This window comes from Protopterus annectens, chromosome 8.part1, assembly GCF_019279795.1.
Source record: "Protopterus annectens isolate FY-2018-M chromosome 8.part1, PAN1.0, whole genome shotgun sequence".
NCBI lineage: Eukaryota > Metazoa > Chordata > Ceratodontiformes > Protopteridae > Protopterus > Protopterus annectens.
The window spans coordinates 148406439-148426329 of NC_056742.1; the positions used below are offsets into that span (position 1 = coordinate 148406439).

Below are 19891 nucleotides of genomic sequence, written 5' to 3' on the forward strand. Positions count from 1 at the left end.
CTGACTGGTTTTGCCAGTACTGAGTTGACAGCTTAGCCTCCAGTATGGCTATATGGTTGTATCTCTCACATGTGTTGGAATTTGTTGGGAGGAGGAGAGGGTTGTCTGTGTACATGAGGCAGTTGTAACATTGCCTCAAGATTCCCAGATTCATCAGTTGGCCCGGAGAGGAGATTGACAACTGACCTTTGGACATGCTAGAATAGTATTGGGAATTCCTTTATAATTGAAAAAAAGGGCCAATGGGGAACAAGGTACTCAAGGGGAGTTTGTGAGGGTGTAGTGCTTTTAATTTTTTAGTGCTGACTTATATAATTGCTTTAGTGAGCAAGTGCCAGGTATCTTAAATGCAATGTGTTACAGGTAACTTAAATGCAAAAATGACAAACAGTAACTTTCTTTCAAGTGAAACAAGGAAATAAGTACAGTAAGCAATGCAGACATCACTAGGGATCCACAGAAGCACTGAAAAGCCACATTTTAGGTGGAATTAGCGTTTCAGGGAAATAACAAGCAAACAAACAACAAGCATACAAACAAAGCTAGATTCAGCAGGCCTGGATCTAGTCTATGCTACAGCAAACAAGGTGTACCAATTTCAGTAAGAAACAGTTCAAATATGCAGGCACTATAAGCCTTTAACCAGAAATTCCCAGCTCAGAAGGGCAGAGTCCAGCCTCTCCTCCCACAAGAGTGCAGACCACGAACCTTCTTAATGTAAAATAACTGGAAGCCCAAGTGCTTAAACCAGAAATAATACACTTTTAGAATAACAGACACTGAGCCCTCAATCAGCAGTTCCCAACTTAGAATGATGTAAGCTACCTGCCCTGCCACCACAGTGCAGGCCACAAACCTTCCTAATGTAAAACAACTGGTCTGAAGCCCAAGTGTGTGGCTACATTGAGGGTATTAAAATAGTGTTTTCTGTTTTGGGCAGTATTTACTGACAAGTGATCCAGTTATCATCTCTAAATATTACCGTGATGAAATTCTGAATTCAACAATGGGAACAGAATGTATACAGCATGATTTTAGAACACAGTAATTCACGGATGACAATTCCAGTTGTCAAGAGAAGTTTAAAAAAGAATATTTTTTGTACAGCATGAAGAATGTGGAATTTGCTGCCAAGCTATGTCAGATTATCTGAACATTTGAACATATTCAAGGCTAACTTGGATTTGTGGTTTGGGGAGAATGTGTTTAAATTTGAGCAAAACAAAGTCCAAAGTCACTGTTGGCAGAGGAAGTTTGTCAGAGGGCTGCCCATAAATGAAAGGCAAACAATTCACAGTATGTGTACTCCTCTAAGGCCACCAGGATAATATGGTAAGTGATTTACAACAATAGGATATGGGGGTCAGTACTATAAGTACTTTGGTAAAACTCACATACTTAGAATACAAGTTAGTCACAGTAAGGGATTAGCGGTTAAAGTGAAGCACCAGAACAGTTAAGCAATCCCATATTTACCCTGCTTCACTTTGCAAGCACATTCTAAAACATATACAAGAAGCCTCACTTTGGAAACATACTTACAAAGATGCACATGCAGATTAATATAATTTAAAGACTCAAGGTGTTGGAAGACTTTAAATGGCATAAGTTATGAAACTAATTTTATACACATTGAGGCTGCCAGAAGCACCATATTTGTTTTTTTTTTTTATGGAAAATAGGGACGTTAATACTTTCTTACTTAAAAAAAAAGAATTACTGTTTTGAAAGTTTTGCAATCAGATAATTTTGGCTATATTCAGCATAGACTGTTCACAACCAAGAAAAATTTGCTATTCAGCATCCTAAATTATGTTTATTTTTTTAATTTATTTTAAAACATTTTTGAGAGTCTATGTAGCAGACCATCCACTGCTACTGATGCCTCTCCTCAACATCAGATGATGGAAAGGATTCCCAGTCTGGCCTGCCATGATCTGAAACCTCTCCCACTGCCTAAGAGGAGAATGAAGTATCACAGTGCCACATCATATGCATGGCTATGGGATTCTTATTTTTTTTGTATGCCTTATCAATTCCCAACCCCCCTCTCAATGTGTAATAATGTGAGGTGGTAATGGCTTAGAACATATTCTGGTCTGTAATACCCCAGTATTTTGTAAGCAAGGCATGCATACCCAATATCACCAGCAGAGCTGTTATCCCAGCTTGTGACTCCTCCTTTCCTCCAGGAAAGACATGCTGGTAACTCACTGCCTTATTTGCATTATGCTGATTTTACTAAAGCAAAACAAATACTGAAATAAAATAGCGACCATTTTTGGATTAATTGGGCCAAGTCACCCTACTAAGGTAAAGTCCTTGACATTTCTGCAACCTAAACAATGATGTATATATGAAATAAAGTGTTCCAGGCCTGAATCATTTTCCCCCATCCCCACAGGTAACAGCTGCCACTGGTTCATCTTCTTGTTCACGGGGTCAAATGAACCTGCCATACCTCCCCCAGACTCAACACGTCCAACATCTGGGGACTGTGCAATCAAGGATGCTGATGCAGAGTCATATTGCTCTCAAGGAGTGTGTCCTACATCCTGCTCCCTTGAGCTCTGCAATCACTGCCCTTGGGAGGTCCATGTGCACTTCCATGCATGCACAACATCGTATGTAAACAGCTAACCGCTTATGCAGCAAGAAGCCCCCAGGCTCATCTTGCTTAGGCTGTATCCTTCCCACCAGCATGGGCAAACTGACATTGACCACTCATTCTCGTCCTTCCCCTGTGCACATTGATCATGGGTCAGAATGGGCACAGTAAGGGCTTTATCCCTTTGTGCAATAGGGACAGTTTCCAGGCCCATATCTTTGGTCAGAAGACCACCTTCTGGAGTAATTGTACATGTAACCTTTCAAAAAATCATTAGTCCATCTCACTTTAATATTACCTTTTCCATTGTGTCTAGTGTGCTTGGGTCAATCCTTCTGATGAAATTCGTTTCAGAGGTAGCATAGAAATCCTCACCGCACTTCATGATATTTATCAGACAGTTGTCAGTAAACTCAGGAATAGTGTTTGCCAAGAAGGTAGCAGCCCTAGAATAAGATTATACATGATAATGTTAGCTCAGTGCAGTTCCTAGTATCTTACTTAGTCAGTTTACAATGACAGTTGTGATACTGATCAGTAAACATTTCTATCAACGGTTAAGGAAATGGTCCCCCTTTTCGTGTCTCATGGTTTATTTTCTATAACCAGCATGATGAAAAGATTGGGGAAAATGTAACCTGCCTAGCCTTTCATTACTTTTGATAGCTTCATTTTTATTGGAAATTACAAATGTTGCTTATTATTGGTAAAATGTATTATCTGAATTTGGATGATACTCTCCTAGAGTCACCTCTCTTCATCCAGCATGGCCAAACTGGATGACAAATAGCATACTTGCCTTTGGTTCAGAAGGCTGTGAGTTATATTCACACATCAGGTAGATCGATTGCTGATACTGCAGTATAGCACAACAGGGGCACTGCACTCCTGAGTTTGCCGTCCTTCACATCGGATACTAAACCAAAGCTCCATCTGCTTGAGCTGGTGGCAGCTCAGGTGGATGTAAAAGATCACTTGGCATCTATTGAAATGAGTAGGGGAAGCTTTCCTATGGCCTGGCCAAATTCCACCTAGTGGTATAAACACCACCTCCGGTCTCCCCTGCGAAGAGGGTGCTAGTCTATTGAGACTAACGTATTAACAAAGGGTAAATGAATAAATAATAATAAATAAAAATAAAATATATGTAAGCAAATCATAGATGTGACAAAGAACAGTATTCAGATGAGCAGTGTAGAATGCAGTACTGCTTCACCAAAAGTGAGCATGTGCAGCTAGGTAGTGACTCGTATAACCAACTAGCACTATGGGTAAATGAGAGCAAGAGCAAAAAGTACAGGGAATAGGGGTATGCACATGATCATGTAATACCATGCACATGAAGAGTACCAGATTAATGAGTGCACAGTGAAAGGGCATGTGTAACAGGTCATGATTCACAGTCACTGGTAGCTAAGGTATGTAACAAGTCACTCATCAGTATAAAGAAAAAGGCACAGGGCATCTTCTGGATTTACAGTTAACAAATATGATGGGAGCAGCAGCAGCTGTATGCAGGAACATCCTCTTTCCATAAGCTTGTCTACCTTCCAGCTGGAAATACGATACAGCAACAGGTGGGATGACTGAAAATGTTATCAGCAAAGGATAACATATGATCAGTTAACTGACCAGCAGCTGATGGGCTGTCTTTGTGTGGATGTAGGATTTATATTTGCATTGACTGACATATATAGCTCAAAAAACAGATCTGGAGGAATTAATGAATTTCCTAGGTATGCATAGTTTATACTATTCTAGTTACAGGGGGGTTTATGGTATATCACAACCACTGATCTGCAGAATGCACAGTGACTTTCTTTGATCTTACTTACACTTAACATATCTGTTGCTCTAACAAAGCAGGAGACAGAGACACCACCATAAATGGCTTTTATGATACTGTCCACCTACTTGAAGTTCTTGGTGCTACAGACTGCACCCCGTGTCAATAAAGGCTCTACTTGTTATCCTTGCCAACCACTATGTCAGTAGGAAGAGACACCACTCCATTAGCTGCCAGGTAATGTACAGCAAACAGGACTGATTGGCAATGCATAAGTAAAGCACCCTGGCAGTGCCCCTGATTCCCACATCTGGTACAGGACTGACTGGCAATCTGTATGTAAAGCACCCTGGCAGTGCCCCCGATTCCCACATCTGGTACAGGACTGATTGGCAATCTGTATGTAAAGCACCCTGGCAGTGCCCCTGATTCCCACATCTGGTACAGGACTGATTGGCAATCTGTATGTAAAGCACCCTGGCAGTGCCCCTGATTCCCACATCTGGTACAGGACTGATTGGCAATCTGTATGTAAAGCACCCTGACAGTGCCCCTGATTCCCACATCTGGTACACAAATCATCTAACTTGCTGCTTCCTGTACAGTGAAGTTCCACAGTCACCTAGTAATACCTACAACCATAAACTGTACTTACATGTCTCATTCACTCATAATGTTTTTGCTGTGTTTTGCCAGATGCAGAACACACTGGAGCCCAGATTGATGACACTCATATGGAACCCACACATCATGACTGAAATACAATATAATTTCACAAATACACAGACCAGAAACTTTGTAGAATATGGGATAGGCCAGCTGAAAGGCTGGTTCCACTCTCTACATACACCGGGGAGCACTTCAGTACACCACTGCCACAGCCTACAATTTCTCTTTAGCATACTACATGATACAGAATTATCACAAAGTCAGCCCTCTGTCCTCGGATCCACTGAACCCCAAACAACAGGACTGGTCACAGCCACCACATCAGCATTCCCAGCAGTGATGACAGTGATGCCAAAAGACAGCAACCTGCATCCTCAACTCATCCCTCAGACAATGATGTATACAGTACATGGCTGTACAGGTGAAGCAGCAATGTCTACTTCACTTCTATACTAACTCTGCTGAATAGAGCTGTGCACATACAGACCTTTAAACAGAACTCTGTTACTCTTGTGTATGTTTTCATGGGTGCAGCAGGTGTTCGTTCACAAAGGGATACCAGTAAAGGAATGTGTATATTGTAAGCCTGCATGTTTCCACCCACCATTTGTATGCACATCATAGGGCCTCACGTGCTACATGCATAGTCAAGACTCTGTCTATGTCTTGTTTTCTGTAATCACAGGCTGGACGACCATTGGCTGAGCCAAGACAACTGGAAGTCAGCAGCTGCTATGCAGGATCCAGTGGATAATGCCAACACACAGTTTGATTCACAATCCCAGAACACACTGCCCTGACAAGTACACAGTGTCATGCAAAAGAAAATGATAAATTCAGTGTTATATAAAGGCTATTCAAAGAAGCGAATAGCTGAGTCATACTGTGCATCACATATTTACGCAAACACCACACAGGATGGAGGGAAAGAGGTAGGTGTGGGTCACCACCACTGTCATTTGCACAGGTACTTAGGCACACAATGACAGGTGACTGTTAACCCAATCAGGGGGGAAGTAGGTCAATAAAATTGGAGATGTAGGTCTCATGAAAGGGATAATCTGTGTCACAGATAATTCCATCTGTGAACTAGATGGGAAACTGTGCTCTGGGGCCACTAAGATGGATGGATGGATGAACCCCAATGTGAGGTGTCCTGCCAATGAAGGCTGTGTGCCATGACTCTCCATGATGTGGAGTTGTGAAGTGTGATACCTCCAGTGCACAAGTGCAAACTGTGCTCACTGTGATGTGCCCACCCCCTGTATGCATACAGCTCCAGCCAGAGATGTCATTGCTAGCTAGGACAAGTAATGGTGGCACTTGCTGTCTTCCACAAAGAGGTGAACTTGGCAGTGATGTATGCCACCACAGACCTCAGGAGATGCATCGTGCCATTGTCTCTGGAATACACTGCTTTGTGGGGGTACTGGCACTGCTGTGGCATATCCACAAGGAAACCAGGCTACACAGTAATCATCTCCATGTTAATATGGGCAGCCTCAAGAGTGTGCTTGGATTATACCCTTCCTCAGCTGCTGATTGAGATCAAGTGCCACTTGCATATCCGTGACTGGCTGTGACACTGGACAAAGGTGGGAATACCTGGTAGGCTGCCATATGGTGGGTATACCTAGTGTTGATGCACAGCACTCATGAGCTGCCACAGCCCCAGGTGTAACAGTTCTGATACTGTCAGTCATGGGACAGTTACTCCCGATGGGAATAGTGCATACCCATGTTGTACATCCTCTAGGTCAGGTGCATGTGAAACTACACTTTCATCCTGGACAATGGTATACGATCATCCAAGAAGGATGGCAACACTGGCAATGTGTGCTGGGATTGTGAATCAAACTGTGTGTTGGCATTATCCACTGGATCCTGCATAGCAGCTGCTGATCTCCAACTGCTGTCTTGCCTCAGCCAATCATCCAGCCTAAGATTATGGAAAACAAGACATAGACAGAGTCCGACTATGCCTGTTCAATGTGAGGAACTGTAATGTGCATGCAAATGGTGAGTGGAAACATGCAGGCTTACAACACACATAATCCTTTACTGGTATCCTTCTGTGAATGAACACCTGCTCTAACCAGGAAAACACAAACAAGGGTACTGGAGTTCTTTTTATGGTCTGTATGTAAACAGCTGCTATTCAGCAAAGTTGGTGAGTAATTATGTAGCTGATCTCCCTGTAAAAGAGACTCAGCATACTTAAAATTTGTATTCACTCTTCTTGGTAATGTATTCTAAAATTAAAGAGGAGGATTACTAAACGTGCACAGCCTTGGAAGCATCTAAATTTGTCAAGGGCATGTTCTCCAGCTGTTTTTTAATAAAATATAAAAAATTAACAGCAAAAAGTAGTAATTTTATTGCTTTTGTTAACTGATGCTGTCCAGAAAAAAATGAATGCTAAATGCAATTCACAAAAGATTTCTTCTGATAAGATCACTGGCTTTGTTTCTCATCTTGGAACCAGCTGAATTGACTGTTTAACACTTTTATTATGATCCAGGACTAATTTAGAACATCACATCTGTGAAGTACTCCGAGACGGTTCCCAAATAAATTGAAGTAATGTAAACTCTACTAAAGGTTTGGCTTGTTTAGCAGAGCTCTAGGTTCATTTTTAAAAGTTTGACTGGTTCTTATACTTTTTCACACAACTGAATCAACTTTTCAGTATAAATATTGGTTTGAATTCCAAAATTGTTTAAATCTTATATAATTCTTAAAACAACCTTTTACATATGTGTTAAAATATACTTTAATTTAATATAACTCACCAAAACAAATGCTATATTTAGCAATCGATATAAAACATATAATTGTTTGCAATCAACATAATATATATAACCGTATTTCATTTGTGGCAAATTGGAATGTTCATAATTGTCAATTTGTCATTACACTAATGAGATTTTGTCTAGTCAGTCCAGTTTCTCTATTAAACTTTGTGCTTTAGTCCATACATTTGAGTCTATTTCTTTAAATATTACCTTTGTTCTCTACATTTTGTTTCGTTACTCATAACTTGTTTTAGGAAATGCAGAATTGACTGATTTCCAATTCTTTGCAATAATATTCCTTGTGGTAGCCAAAACGTTTCATAGAAGATCAAGCTAATCTACTTTCAATACCTTAGGAAAAAACATTCTACAAAATGATGCCTTAAGAAATTAAGGAATTATGTGATCACAGGATTTGGTAAAAGCAGTTAACCTTCCTTCAATATTCCTGCAATAAAAAACACTGGTGGGCAATATGTTTCCATTTAGTCTTAACTAAATCTCCAACACACTATTTTTTGTTGTTCATTTATTTTTTGCCATTTTGTCTGGTGTATAAAAATCACTACGCAAGCACTTCTAGGTGAATATGTATATGGGTCCAGTGATACATCGACTCACTGGTCGACGTCTGTTTAGCCAACAAAATATGGTCGGCTATACAAATAGTCAACAGGTGTGCAAGACTGCAGATTCCTTGGGCTAGGGAAATGTGTCTTTTATCTGAGATTGTGCAAAAGTATAAGCAGGGATTGTGGGGGAAGGGTTGCCCTCCTGCAAAAAAAAAAAAAAAAAAAAAATGTTTCAGTTTATTTTAAGTTTATGTTTTGCATGCACAAATATTGCTGCTCAGCACATACATTTTGCAAATATCGATTTTTGAAGGTTTTGTTTATTTTCAGTAAACACACACTCACGCAGGTCTCCTTCAAAACACAATCTCCACAATATCAAATCCAGATTAAATCGAGATAACTTACCGAATCTGCATTATACTGAACTCCCAGAACAATGAGCACTAACCCTGGGAAAAGAACCACTCGGCCACCATGGTGAATCTTGCTCTTTCTCTACTGTCATTTAATCTCAGAGTTGGTATATTTAGCTAGGGGGGTGTGGGGAGTGAAGCCCCCACTTTGAGGGTTTTCTTGTTTTGCTGTTTGTTGTTTTGTCCTGGTGGTTGAGTGTTTTTTTTCCCCAGGATTTGTTTTCGTTGTTCCGGGGGTTCGATGTACTGAAGACTTGGTGAAGTAGTCTCAATGTATCCAGATTCGATAACAGTATTACTAAGCTGTTGCAATGTTGTGCTTGTCTGAATGTCAGCTAAAACGTCATGAAAAAATTCAATTTCTCAGGTAAAATGTTAAATGTTTCAGGGATAAGTCAATCTGTTCCAGGGATTTTACTTTTTATCTTGTTAATAACTTAGTTGAGAATTATAATTTTGATATACACATGAGAAAACATGTAGTCCACAGAACAAGCACTACATGTTTTCTCATGAGTATATTAAAAGGAACTGTCTGTACTGCTGGTTTCCCGGTGCTTTGTTTTTGCTAATTGGTTTTGGATTGGTACTGAGACCACTTTTTTTGTGAATTATAATTTTGGTTACAATGATTTTGGCCTTATCTGTGTTTTTGTTAATTCTTGTAGCACCGTCTTTAAATAAGGAATTGAAAGAGTCCATTCCAATAATATTATGGCTTATATATATAATAGTCCTTGAATTCTTACAGATTTTGCATGTTGAGCAGTTCATTTTCCCATTATTTTTTATTTTATACCAGCCCACTACTCTTATCACTACTTATGTCTTTGAAGCATCCCTGATCATTAATTTACTAAGACCCACCCCCTTGTTACTGAATTTCATAAAAATGATCAATTTCACTGTTACACCATTTCTTAAATTTCTCTTAATTGACTAAGCAGGCTGGTATTCTAGTAACCATTTTCAATTTTCTAAAGTCAACTGATAACTTAAATATTACTATATTACTGTCCACAAAAGGGCAAGGAAAAATCTTGAAGTATTTCAATTTGGAGGTCATGTCATTTAAAATTAACCAGATACATGAAAAAGGCTAGAAACACTGAAAACAAAAAGATACATGACAGCACCACCAACAAAGCTACAAGTCTTAATTGTAAAACACATTAAGTGTTTTCGTCTAATACATAATCAGACGTCATCAGAGTAAAGTACAAAATGCCAATACCAACTTATATATAAAATGTAAAATCCACCCACCAATGAGCATTCACTTGGAATGATGGGATAATAAGCAATAAAGTACTTAAGATATATTCTCACAAAATACGATGGGAACATATAAATGCACAGCCAAGAAAACAATAGCAAATCCATAAATATTATGGGTTTTAGAATAAATGAATGAATAAAATATTCATATTCAACATAAACATGTATACAAAATATCTAAAAGATAAACTGCCTTTAACTTTAAAATACATGAATTGGAAATACTGTCATTTAAACCAGGTGACGCAGAGGCATTAAGCCTCAGTTGCCAGGATAATTCTTTAAATTCCAATAATGTCTCCTAATAACCCCCAATGGTGTGACCATCACTCTATTACAAAACAAAGAAAACTTTTTGTAATTAGGACAGACTATACTATGACGATAGAGGCATTAGTATTTTTCTTCCTTCCGATGTCATAGTAATGATCACATATCCTAAATTTCAACTTTCTGTTTTCCCTATGTAAAATGCGTATGAGGAGTTGCAGAAGCTAAATAAACAACGTAACTGGTGTTACAATTAACTTTCTCAGGACAAGGTAATGTTCTGTCAAACTCCTGAACCACTACATAAGGGCCTTCATGACTATACCTACACTGCTTACAAAATCCACATTTCTGCATTTTATACTATGTGTCACTGGAAATCTTCCCCAAAGCAGTCTCTAATAGGGTTCTGACATTCCTCCCCTTAAAATATAAAATAACTTGTACACTCCCTAAACATTTTTTTTAATTTAATTCGTAAACACTGTATCCCAGTATAACCTAATGATGTTGGTGTACTGATAAGTTGTAATACTATATGGAATAACCAAAAGGGGTGTAGACCCCTGGTTCCCAAATACCCCTAAATGGACACTTTCTGTAATGGAATCCATTTTATAGGCTCCACCATGATCTATATATTCAGTGTTGGATCTGAAAATAGGGGCAAATCTACCCTGTCGATGCCCCTCCACTTCGGTCCTGATATTCATTAACATATTAACAGGATACCCCGTCTAGAAAAAAAAGACAAATCAGACGGTGTAATTCAGTATCAAAATTAACATCATCAGAAATGACACAGGACAACCTAACCATCTATCTCTTAATTACTGACTTTTTTGATACAAGGGGTGACGACTGTTATAGCGCAGGTAAGTATTACTGAAGGTCTCCTTCCTCTAGAAGGTTGAAGTGTAACAACCCTTGTCCACATTTTTAACTAACAATTATTTCAAGATAGTTAATAAGAGTACTACTAGTGGAATAAGTGAACTTTAAAAAGATTGTAGATTCCTACAAACACTTATAAAAAAAGTCTCCTATTGTTTCAAGACACCTTTCCATAAAATAAGTACATCATCAAGACATCCGAAATATGCATGTGTGTAGGTTAAAAATTCCTCTGTTAGTATATACAGCTTCTCCCACATAACTAAAACTATATTAGCATATATGGGGCACAAGCAGCGCCCATGGCAACTCTGAAAATCTGGTAATAATACTAACCCTCAAAAGATAAAGAAAATATTAGTGAGGGTTAAATTAAGGAGGGAAGTGATGGCCCTAACTTTAACTGTAGAAATGTTAGAATATTCTGAGAGAAAGGAGTGAAACCACAAGGCCTATATCATGGTGGATGACTGAAAATAAATCCACCACATCTACCGTGATAAAAATAACATCAGCATTAAACTCCAAGATGTTCAAAATCTCTATCAAATGCCAGGAATCCTTAAAATGTATGTAACTGAACTCAGCACTGACTTACGTTTAAAGTCAACATATTTAGCCAATGGTTCAGTTTTTTATTCCTTTGCTGTAACAATAGACCTTAGTGAGGGATCAGAAGCATTTTTATGAATTTTTGGGATGCCAAAGATATAAGCTATCTTTGGTTTGGTGACATTTAAATATTCCCAATCTTCATGTTTTATTTCCCCCTGTAGAACCATGTCAAGCAAATAAAAGTCTAATTTGGCATAAGCATTGTTGATTTCATTCAGAGACACCCTTTTATAAGTAAGTTCATTAGAAGGCAAAACAAACATTTTGGAAGAGTTATCAATAATGATTATAACCACAACACCCCCACCCTTATTCGGTTTCATGATCTGGACATGTTTATCATTTGGCTAGGGTACTTAACATGGCACCTTCATCATGAGATAAGTTATCATAGGTTATCTTTTACTTGTATTCAGCTTATAAATGGAATGAAAATGACCCTCACAGACTTCTCTGAAAAGCAGAAACTAAAATGTTAGAAGGTGGCATAAAGGTGCTGTGGCAGTGCAAGAAAAAAAAAAAAAAAAAAAAAACGGATGAAGACGTTGCAGCTTTATCATTAAAAAACATTTTGAGATTCAAACTTCTAGTAAAAAAGTTTTTCACTGCCTGAACAATGTCTAATTTAAAAAGCAGAATAAAACTGAATTCTCTTCTGAAAACAGCAATAATAGACTCAGAAAACACAATACCACAAAAAAATAAAAAGTAAAGTACCAACAGTGGTAATGTCCAAGGGTGCATTGCAACCACATTTAAAAGACATTATTGTCTCTGTTTGCTCCTGCCCCTTCCCTGAAAGTTCCCAAATGTCCCTCTCTTTTGGGGATTCAAATTGTTTCTTGAGCCATGGTAGCTGTCCTGGTACCAATTCACAAGTCTCTCTGATCGTCGGACTTGGAATTCTTCTTAAAAAAAAAAAAAAAAAAAAAAAAAAAAAAACCCTCGCCGTCATCACTCATTAAATTCACTGACAGAGTCAAGATTGTTCCTGTGAGAGGCTGTCCTATTACCCTGAACCACATGCAGTGCTGGATACACCTTCCCTAATTCACAGTCAGTAGTGTCCCTTTTAATTTTCTTACACGCTTTGGTTTTGTTAATAATGTTGTCAAATGTTTGAAAAATACTATTATACTGCTGTTTAATGTTAGCAAAAGATAAATCCTTCCTAATGGCCTTAAGTGTCCTAAAGTTATTACCACGCACAGTAATTTTACTCTCATTATCTTTGATAAGTTATCTTTAATAAATTGATATTTGTTTAGTTAAACAGCTTGACAATCTCAAAATAAAATGCCAAATTAGGTTCCACGCCACTGGGACATTTGCATTCACAAAGTCCTTTAGGAACAAAATTACGCCATATGTACTCTGTGAAATATGAATTTTCTAATTGTAAATTCCTGATTATGTATAAGTTTTTCTCAAATTCTGACAGTTTAATAAATGCAATGGGCTATCCATTTGGAAATGGTTTGCTTTGAAATGGCCTTCCCCTCTGCACCTGCAGCAAAGCCAACTAGAAGCTGTTCAGATTTTCTGACTGGCTTAGTCCTGTCCAAATAAAATCTAAGTTATCTGTGCACATCCAGAGAGTGCAGTATTTGTTCTCCTTTGTTTTGTGGATTAGGGAAGAAAGTAGGCAAGTGAATGGACTGATTTAGGGCCACACCAGACACCACCTTGGGCATAAAGGAAGGATTGGTCCTGAGGGAAACCTTGCCTGCTTGGAAGATAATGAAGGTTTCCACTGCCATGAGGGCCTGTAATTCAGACACTCTTCTTGCTGAAGTGATGGCTAGAAGGAATGCTGTTTTCCAAGAAAGGAATTTCAACTCTGTTGCTACAGCTGGCTCAAATAGTGAGCTTTTCCAATACAAAGTTAAGGTCCCAGGCTGGAGTAGGAGCTCTCCTGGGGGGGGGGGGTTCTTACATTTTTGGCCCCTCTAAGGAATTGTTTTAGCAGAGGATGAGAGAAGAGGGGTGACTCAGTATTATAATGAACTGAAATGGCAGAGGCATGAATTTTAATTGACGAGAAGGATAGGCGTTTGCAGAGCATTTCTGTTAAGTATTGAAGAATATGTGGTAAGCTGGGCACTGTTGTGCCCATCCCCTGAGTCTGACTCCAGGAACAGTATCTTTTCCACTTTTCAGCATAAGATTTTCTAGTACTAGACCTTCTGGCCTCAAAAAGGAGATCTACCACCTGCTTACTGTGGGATGGGGAGCTCAAGGAATTAGCCAGGCTGCAAGGTTCATGGTGTGAAGCTGAGGGTGCAGAATCTGGCCCTCCTGCTGGGACAGCAGGGAAGGGGTCTGAGGCAGGTGCCATGGTTCCAGCAGTATCATACTGCGCAAGAGGGGGTACCAGTGCTGTTGTCGCCAGTCTGGTGCAATCAGTATTGTCCTTGGCTTGTCCTCTTTAATCTTTAGCAGAATCTTCGAGAGGAGAGGCAGAGGGGGAAAGGCATAAACCGAGAGGCTTTCCCAGGTAAAGGACAGAGCATCCACTTTCCAAGCTTGACTGTGGGGAGTCCTTGTGCAGAATTTGTCCAATTGGTAGCTCTGAGGGGAGCCAAACAGGTCTACCTCTTGAGTCTCCCATTTGTTCCTCAAGAGGATGAATATTTTTGGTTCCAGTTTCCATTCGTATGGGTCCATGAGATTTCTGCTTATGTCATCTGCCAGTGAATTTAGCTTGCCTGGCAGGAACTGAGCTTGTAGGTGTACCTTGGAAGCTCAAGGCTGTGTTCCACAGCCATGGCTAGTCTGCAGAGAGGGTACGAGTGGGTTCCCCCATGCTTGTTTATGTACTACATAACTGTGGTGTGGTCTGTCTTTACCAATAGTTGCCTGGAAGAATGTGGTCTTTGAAGGCTGTCAGGGAATTCTGTACAGCTAACATTTTTTTTTGGTTGATATGCAGATGCATTTGTCTCGGGTTCCATTTGCCCTGAATGCCCTGCCAAGTCAGCCCCCCATGCATAGCCTGATGCGTCTGTTGTTAGGATTTGGGTGGCAGGAGGTAGAGTGAAAGGGAGCCCCTAGTTGTGGTAGCAGGCCTCTGCCCACCAAAGGAACTTTGTCTTTATACAAGAAATGATAGGAATCATTGATTCCAGGTCCTGAGAATGTTGACACCATAGGCTTTTTAGATACCATTGTAGTTTCCTCATATGCAGTCTTGCATATGGAATTAGTAGAATGCAAGAGGCCATGAACCTCAGGGCTTGCAGAATTTTCCTTGCAGATAGCTGGGTCTTTGTGGCCAATAGTTTGAAGTAGGTTGTCAGATAAACTTGTTTCTCTGGAGTGAGGAAAGCCATCTGTGAAGTTGTGTTCAAGCTTGCTCCCAGGAATACAATCTGTTGGAAGGGTACCAGATGAGAATTCTTTTAATTTATGGCGTACCCTAGAGAGGTTAGAAGTTTCTTTACAAATGCCAGATGTTGTAATAGCAAGTCCTGGCTTTCAGCCTGAATCAGACAATCGTGCAAGTATGTGTATATCTGAATATTTCTCTGCCTGCAAAATGCAATGGCTGGAGCTAGACACTTTGTGAATACCCTGGGCACAGTAGATAAGCCAAAGGGAAGTGCAGAGAACTGACAGTGCATGGAGCCTGCCCTGAAGCGTAGGTATTTCCTGCAAGATTCCCTTACTGGAATGTGCAGGTAAGCTTCCTTTAAGTCTAAGGTTGCCAACCAGGCATCTTTGCCTAGCATAGGAAGCAGCTGTTGAAGTGTTAGCATTTTGAATTTTGGAATTACCAGGAAGGTGTTTAGAATAGAAAGGTCCAGGATAGGACGCCAGGAGCTGTCTTTTCTGGGTACCAGGAAAAGTCTTGAATAAAAGCCTTGTCCCTCTGATCTGCTGGGACAGGTTGAATAGCCCTGATATACTTAGAAGAGAGAGAACCTGCTGTTGGGCCTCCGCCCACTGATTTGGGGGTAGGTCTGGCCAACCTCTTTGATCTGCTGGGACAGGTTGAATAGCCCTGATATACTTAGAAGAGAGAGAACCTGCTGTTGGGCCCCCGCCCACTGATTTGGGGGTAGGTCTGGCCAACCATTTGGGGTTGGTAGGGAGTGGAAGTGGAATCTGTATCCTTGGGAAACTATGTTCAAAGCCCATTTGTCCCAGGTAATAAGTTCCCAGTTTTTTGCATGCAGGGCAAGCTTCCCTCCTTAGGGAGCAGGCAGTTGAGCAGGACTTGGGTGGGTTAAGGTTAAGTCATTGTGCCATTTTTCCATAAGGGGAAGGTTTACTGCTCCCTGCTTTGGAAGTGGGAGCCCCCCACTGCTTAGACCTGCGCACAGTCTAAGACTGTAACCTAGTTGGTCTGCTGTTCCTGAGTTTGGACTGAGAAAGCCTGGAAGAGATTGGAAAGGACCAATTCTTTGAAGGCCAATGTCTACTAAATCTGGGAGGCTGTACTTGTAGGAAATATTTAACAGTTTGCATAGATTTAGCTTTTTCCTCCATCCTTTTGAGGACTTCTTCTGCTTTGTTGTCAAACAGGCAGTCTTGGTTTAAGGGAGCATCCAGTAATTTAGCTTTAACCAGATCTGGCAAGTTTTGCTCCTTAAGCCAAGTATGCCTTCTAAGTGCAGACCCAGTGACAGCAGCCCTGCAAGATGCTTCTAAACAATCAAAACCACATTGCAAAGTATGTTTACCAACTTGTTCTGCAGAATGCATTCAATCCTGTAATTCTTTGTGTTCAGCACAGCTTTCTGTTTAAGTAGTCCCATAATATGCTGCTGGTACTTTAACATATGAAACTGGCAATTTAAAGCCCTAATGGCCAAAATAACAGAAGTGTATACTTTTTCTTACCCCATCTGTCTAAGGCTCAAGAATCTCTATCAGAAGGAGTAGGATTTTTGGCAGCAGTAGCCTTAATGCCTTTTGGTTCTTGGGAAATGTTCTCTGGATCCGCAGTAGGATTCTTGAAGAGGAACTTGTCAGGTACTCCGTAATACCTGTCAGGTTTTCTGGGAGCTGCAGGTAAAGTGTCTGGGGAAAGGCTAGATTCCAAGAAAGCATCATCTACAATGTCCAGAACAGGAGGGATAGCTAAAGGCATGTGTTGAGGAAGAAGTAAGAATTCCCTAAGCCTCTTTTTGGAGTCAGAGTAATCCAGGCTTTCCCAGCAGAAATGCTCCCTAAGAGTGTGCAAGGTTTCACCAAAAAAAAAAATCTTCTGAGGGGAGGCAGAAGGAATGGAATCCTCTGCAATAGAATCCTCATAGGTAGATAAGGGCAAATTCTGGTAATCAGAAGGAACAGAAATATCAGATTTCTGATCAGAAAAATCAGAAGGAAAATCAGTTCTACGTCTCTTAGAGGGGGAAGGCTGGCTTCCCCTAATTAAGGTAATAAGGTCTTCAGCCATTCTAAGCATTTGTTTTTTAGGAATATGGGCCTGAGCATGCGGTTTGGATGTTAGTTTACTAGGCATGGTGCGAGTTTTAGGCCTGGATGATGAAGATGGCATTGATTTAAAATGCAAGTCTGCAGGCCTGAATACACCCTCAGAAGCTGGTGCCTGCACAGTGGCTCAGGACCTATCAAAGGTAGAGACATCCACAGGTTCCACAGTCGAAGAAGCATCTCACGGCATACTGGACTATGGGTCTCAGTAGAGGCCTGCGAATCTGAAGTAGTGGATATCAGGGGCTGTGAAAGCACTTCACTGAGTACCGGCGGACTGGTGACTAGCTTAACGGAAGCATCGTCAGCAGTTTTGGACCTATGCTGCCTGACTCTTGTCTTTATCTTTACGTTTTTTAGAAAGATCGGTAGTCGGATGGCTTAACAAAGCCATTTCAGAGTACTGATACCGAGTACCAAAATAATTTGCTGCAAAAATAGCCCAACGACGAATAGTTCGGGGGTTGTGCAATGCACAAAACTGATAGCGAGGTCGTGGTCAGAGCCTAAGCAAGGAATGCAGTACGAATGAAAATCTTTGTGAGGTATTTGCTTTCCACAGGTAAGACAATTGGTAACTTTTACTGACATCGGTTGGAGCAAGAAAAAAAAGATCCCCAACGGGGTACTTATCTTTTTTTTTTTGAAAACTTCGGTTCTGAAACTTGAAAACGAACATTTCAGGAGTCGGCCGACCAGCACTTGCGAACTGCTTCTGCTTCAGGCACCGCATGGCAAGAAAGACTGATGTAATGGCATCGGCTGCATGTTTTCTACCCCTGATGTCATGGAAGAAGAGACAGCATCCGACACAGGAATCCAAGACTCTGGTATTCAGGCCGGCTGTGGATACCTGCAGGCAGATAACCCCAAATGTGATGACTGCAACAGTGAAACATGAAGAACATCTGGGAAGACACCAAAGATTTAAACTTTGTTGGGTAGTGAATCCAACTACATAGTAAGCACAGGAGTCAACAATGGTGATGAGAAAAATTCTTTCAATACTGTCTTTGCTTTGAAATATTTTTCAGATGGTTTGGACATAAAAAGAATCCTGTACAACTGGAATATTTTTAATTTTGACCAAGGGGTTGTTGAAGCTCTATGGACTCATCCACATTTTGTCTACATAAGGGGAAAGAATTTTGAGAATAACTTAGGAAACCCAGTGAACAATTTTACCTCTGATGACTCCTACCTGGATAATAATTTTAATATGAAAAAATGCAGGCGTTACAGTCAATGTTCCCACATTCTTGTTGGTAATACAGTCAAGATTTGTGGCAACACTATTAATTTAGCTACGAACTGAAACTGTGCCTCCAAGGGAATGATCTATATTGGTTTATGTTCCAACTGTGATGCCTTTTATGTGGGTAAGACTCAAAGAGCCCTTCATAAAAGGATACATGAACTTTATTATGATCTTAAGACTTGTAATGAAAGCAATGCCCTTTACAAGCATTCCATGGTCTTCTCAGGGTACAACAACTTTAAATTTGCAGTTTTGGAATAGGTTAGCATAACCCCCTGTGGTGGACCCTGGGGAAACCCTTCTTGAATACAGAGAACTACAGTGGCAGCTACGATTAATGGCCTGGAAACCCCCTGGTCTGAAATATGTGCGTCTATTGTTAGTGCTTTAAAGCTTTGGGCAGCAAAGTTCTAAACTTTTATTAGTCAGAGTGGTTTAATAAACATCTCTTTACACATATATATTTTTTCATTTAGTTTCTAATTTAGTTATTTTGGACACAGTTGCTTAACTACTATTTTCCAGTTGACCAAAGGGTACTTATTAACATTTTTGTAACATCTTTTTAATATCTATATATTTACTATCAGTACTCACATCTTCACACATCAGATTTTTACAATATTTTTAATTATATCTAATTTGACAACATTTTATTACATACATTTTATTTAAAAGATATTCAATATAATATTTAGGATACATTTACTACTTATATAAGTCTTAAAGAAGCAAACATGTTGTTTTGACAGAATGTCTTTTGTTACTGTGCCTTTAAATGATCTGTGAAGGTTTTTTTTTTTTTTACTAATTTGTTTGTCATTTAATTAATTCTATTTGAGGGGCATGTGATTTACTTTTAATGTTAAAATGGCAGTAACAATCTTAGATTTAGTAAAAGGAATGAACAAAAAATTGGCCTTAATTAGCTTAGATATCAAGAGAGCTCTTGATTCTGTAGATATGAACTCTTATATAAAACTTTACAAGCATTTGCACTTCCAAAACAATTTATTAGAATGTTTTAAAACTTGTGTAGAGAGATTCCAAAGCGTATATTAAAATTGGATCCTACATGTCTGAAGGATTCACTTTAAACAAAAATACAAAAAAATGGCCTTCCCTTGCCTCCTCTACTATTTGCATTAGTTATTAAACCCTTAGCTAATAGTGTAAGGAGCAGTAACAAAATTGATAGATTTTCTATTAATAAGGATTATCAATCTAAAACACTTTTTTTGCAGATGATATTTGATTAACTATAGGATATTTAAATTATTAACTATAG

The 19891-nt window shown here is 39.6% G+C and overlaps 1 protein-coding gene across 1 annotated transcript in view; it reads right to left on the minus strand.

Annotated features, from left to right (window-relative positions):
* The window catches only part of BCO1 (beta-carotene oxygenase 1), a 433849-nt gene that overhangs the window by 238536 nt on the left and 175422 nt on the right, over positions 1-19891 (minus strand). The window contains exon 4 of the mRNA XM_044081793.1: positions 2907-3054. Within this exon, the coding sequence (XP_043937728.1) occupies positions 2907-3054 (148 nt within the window). The remainder of the gene's footprint in view (positions 1-2906; positions 3055-19891) is intronic.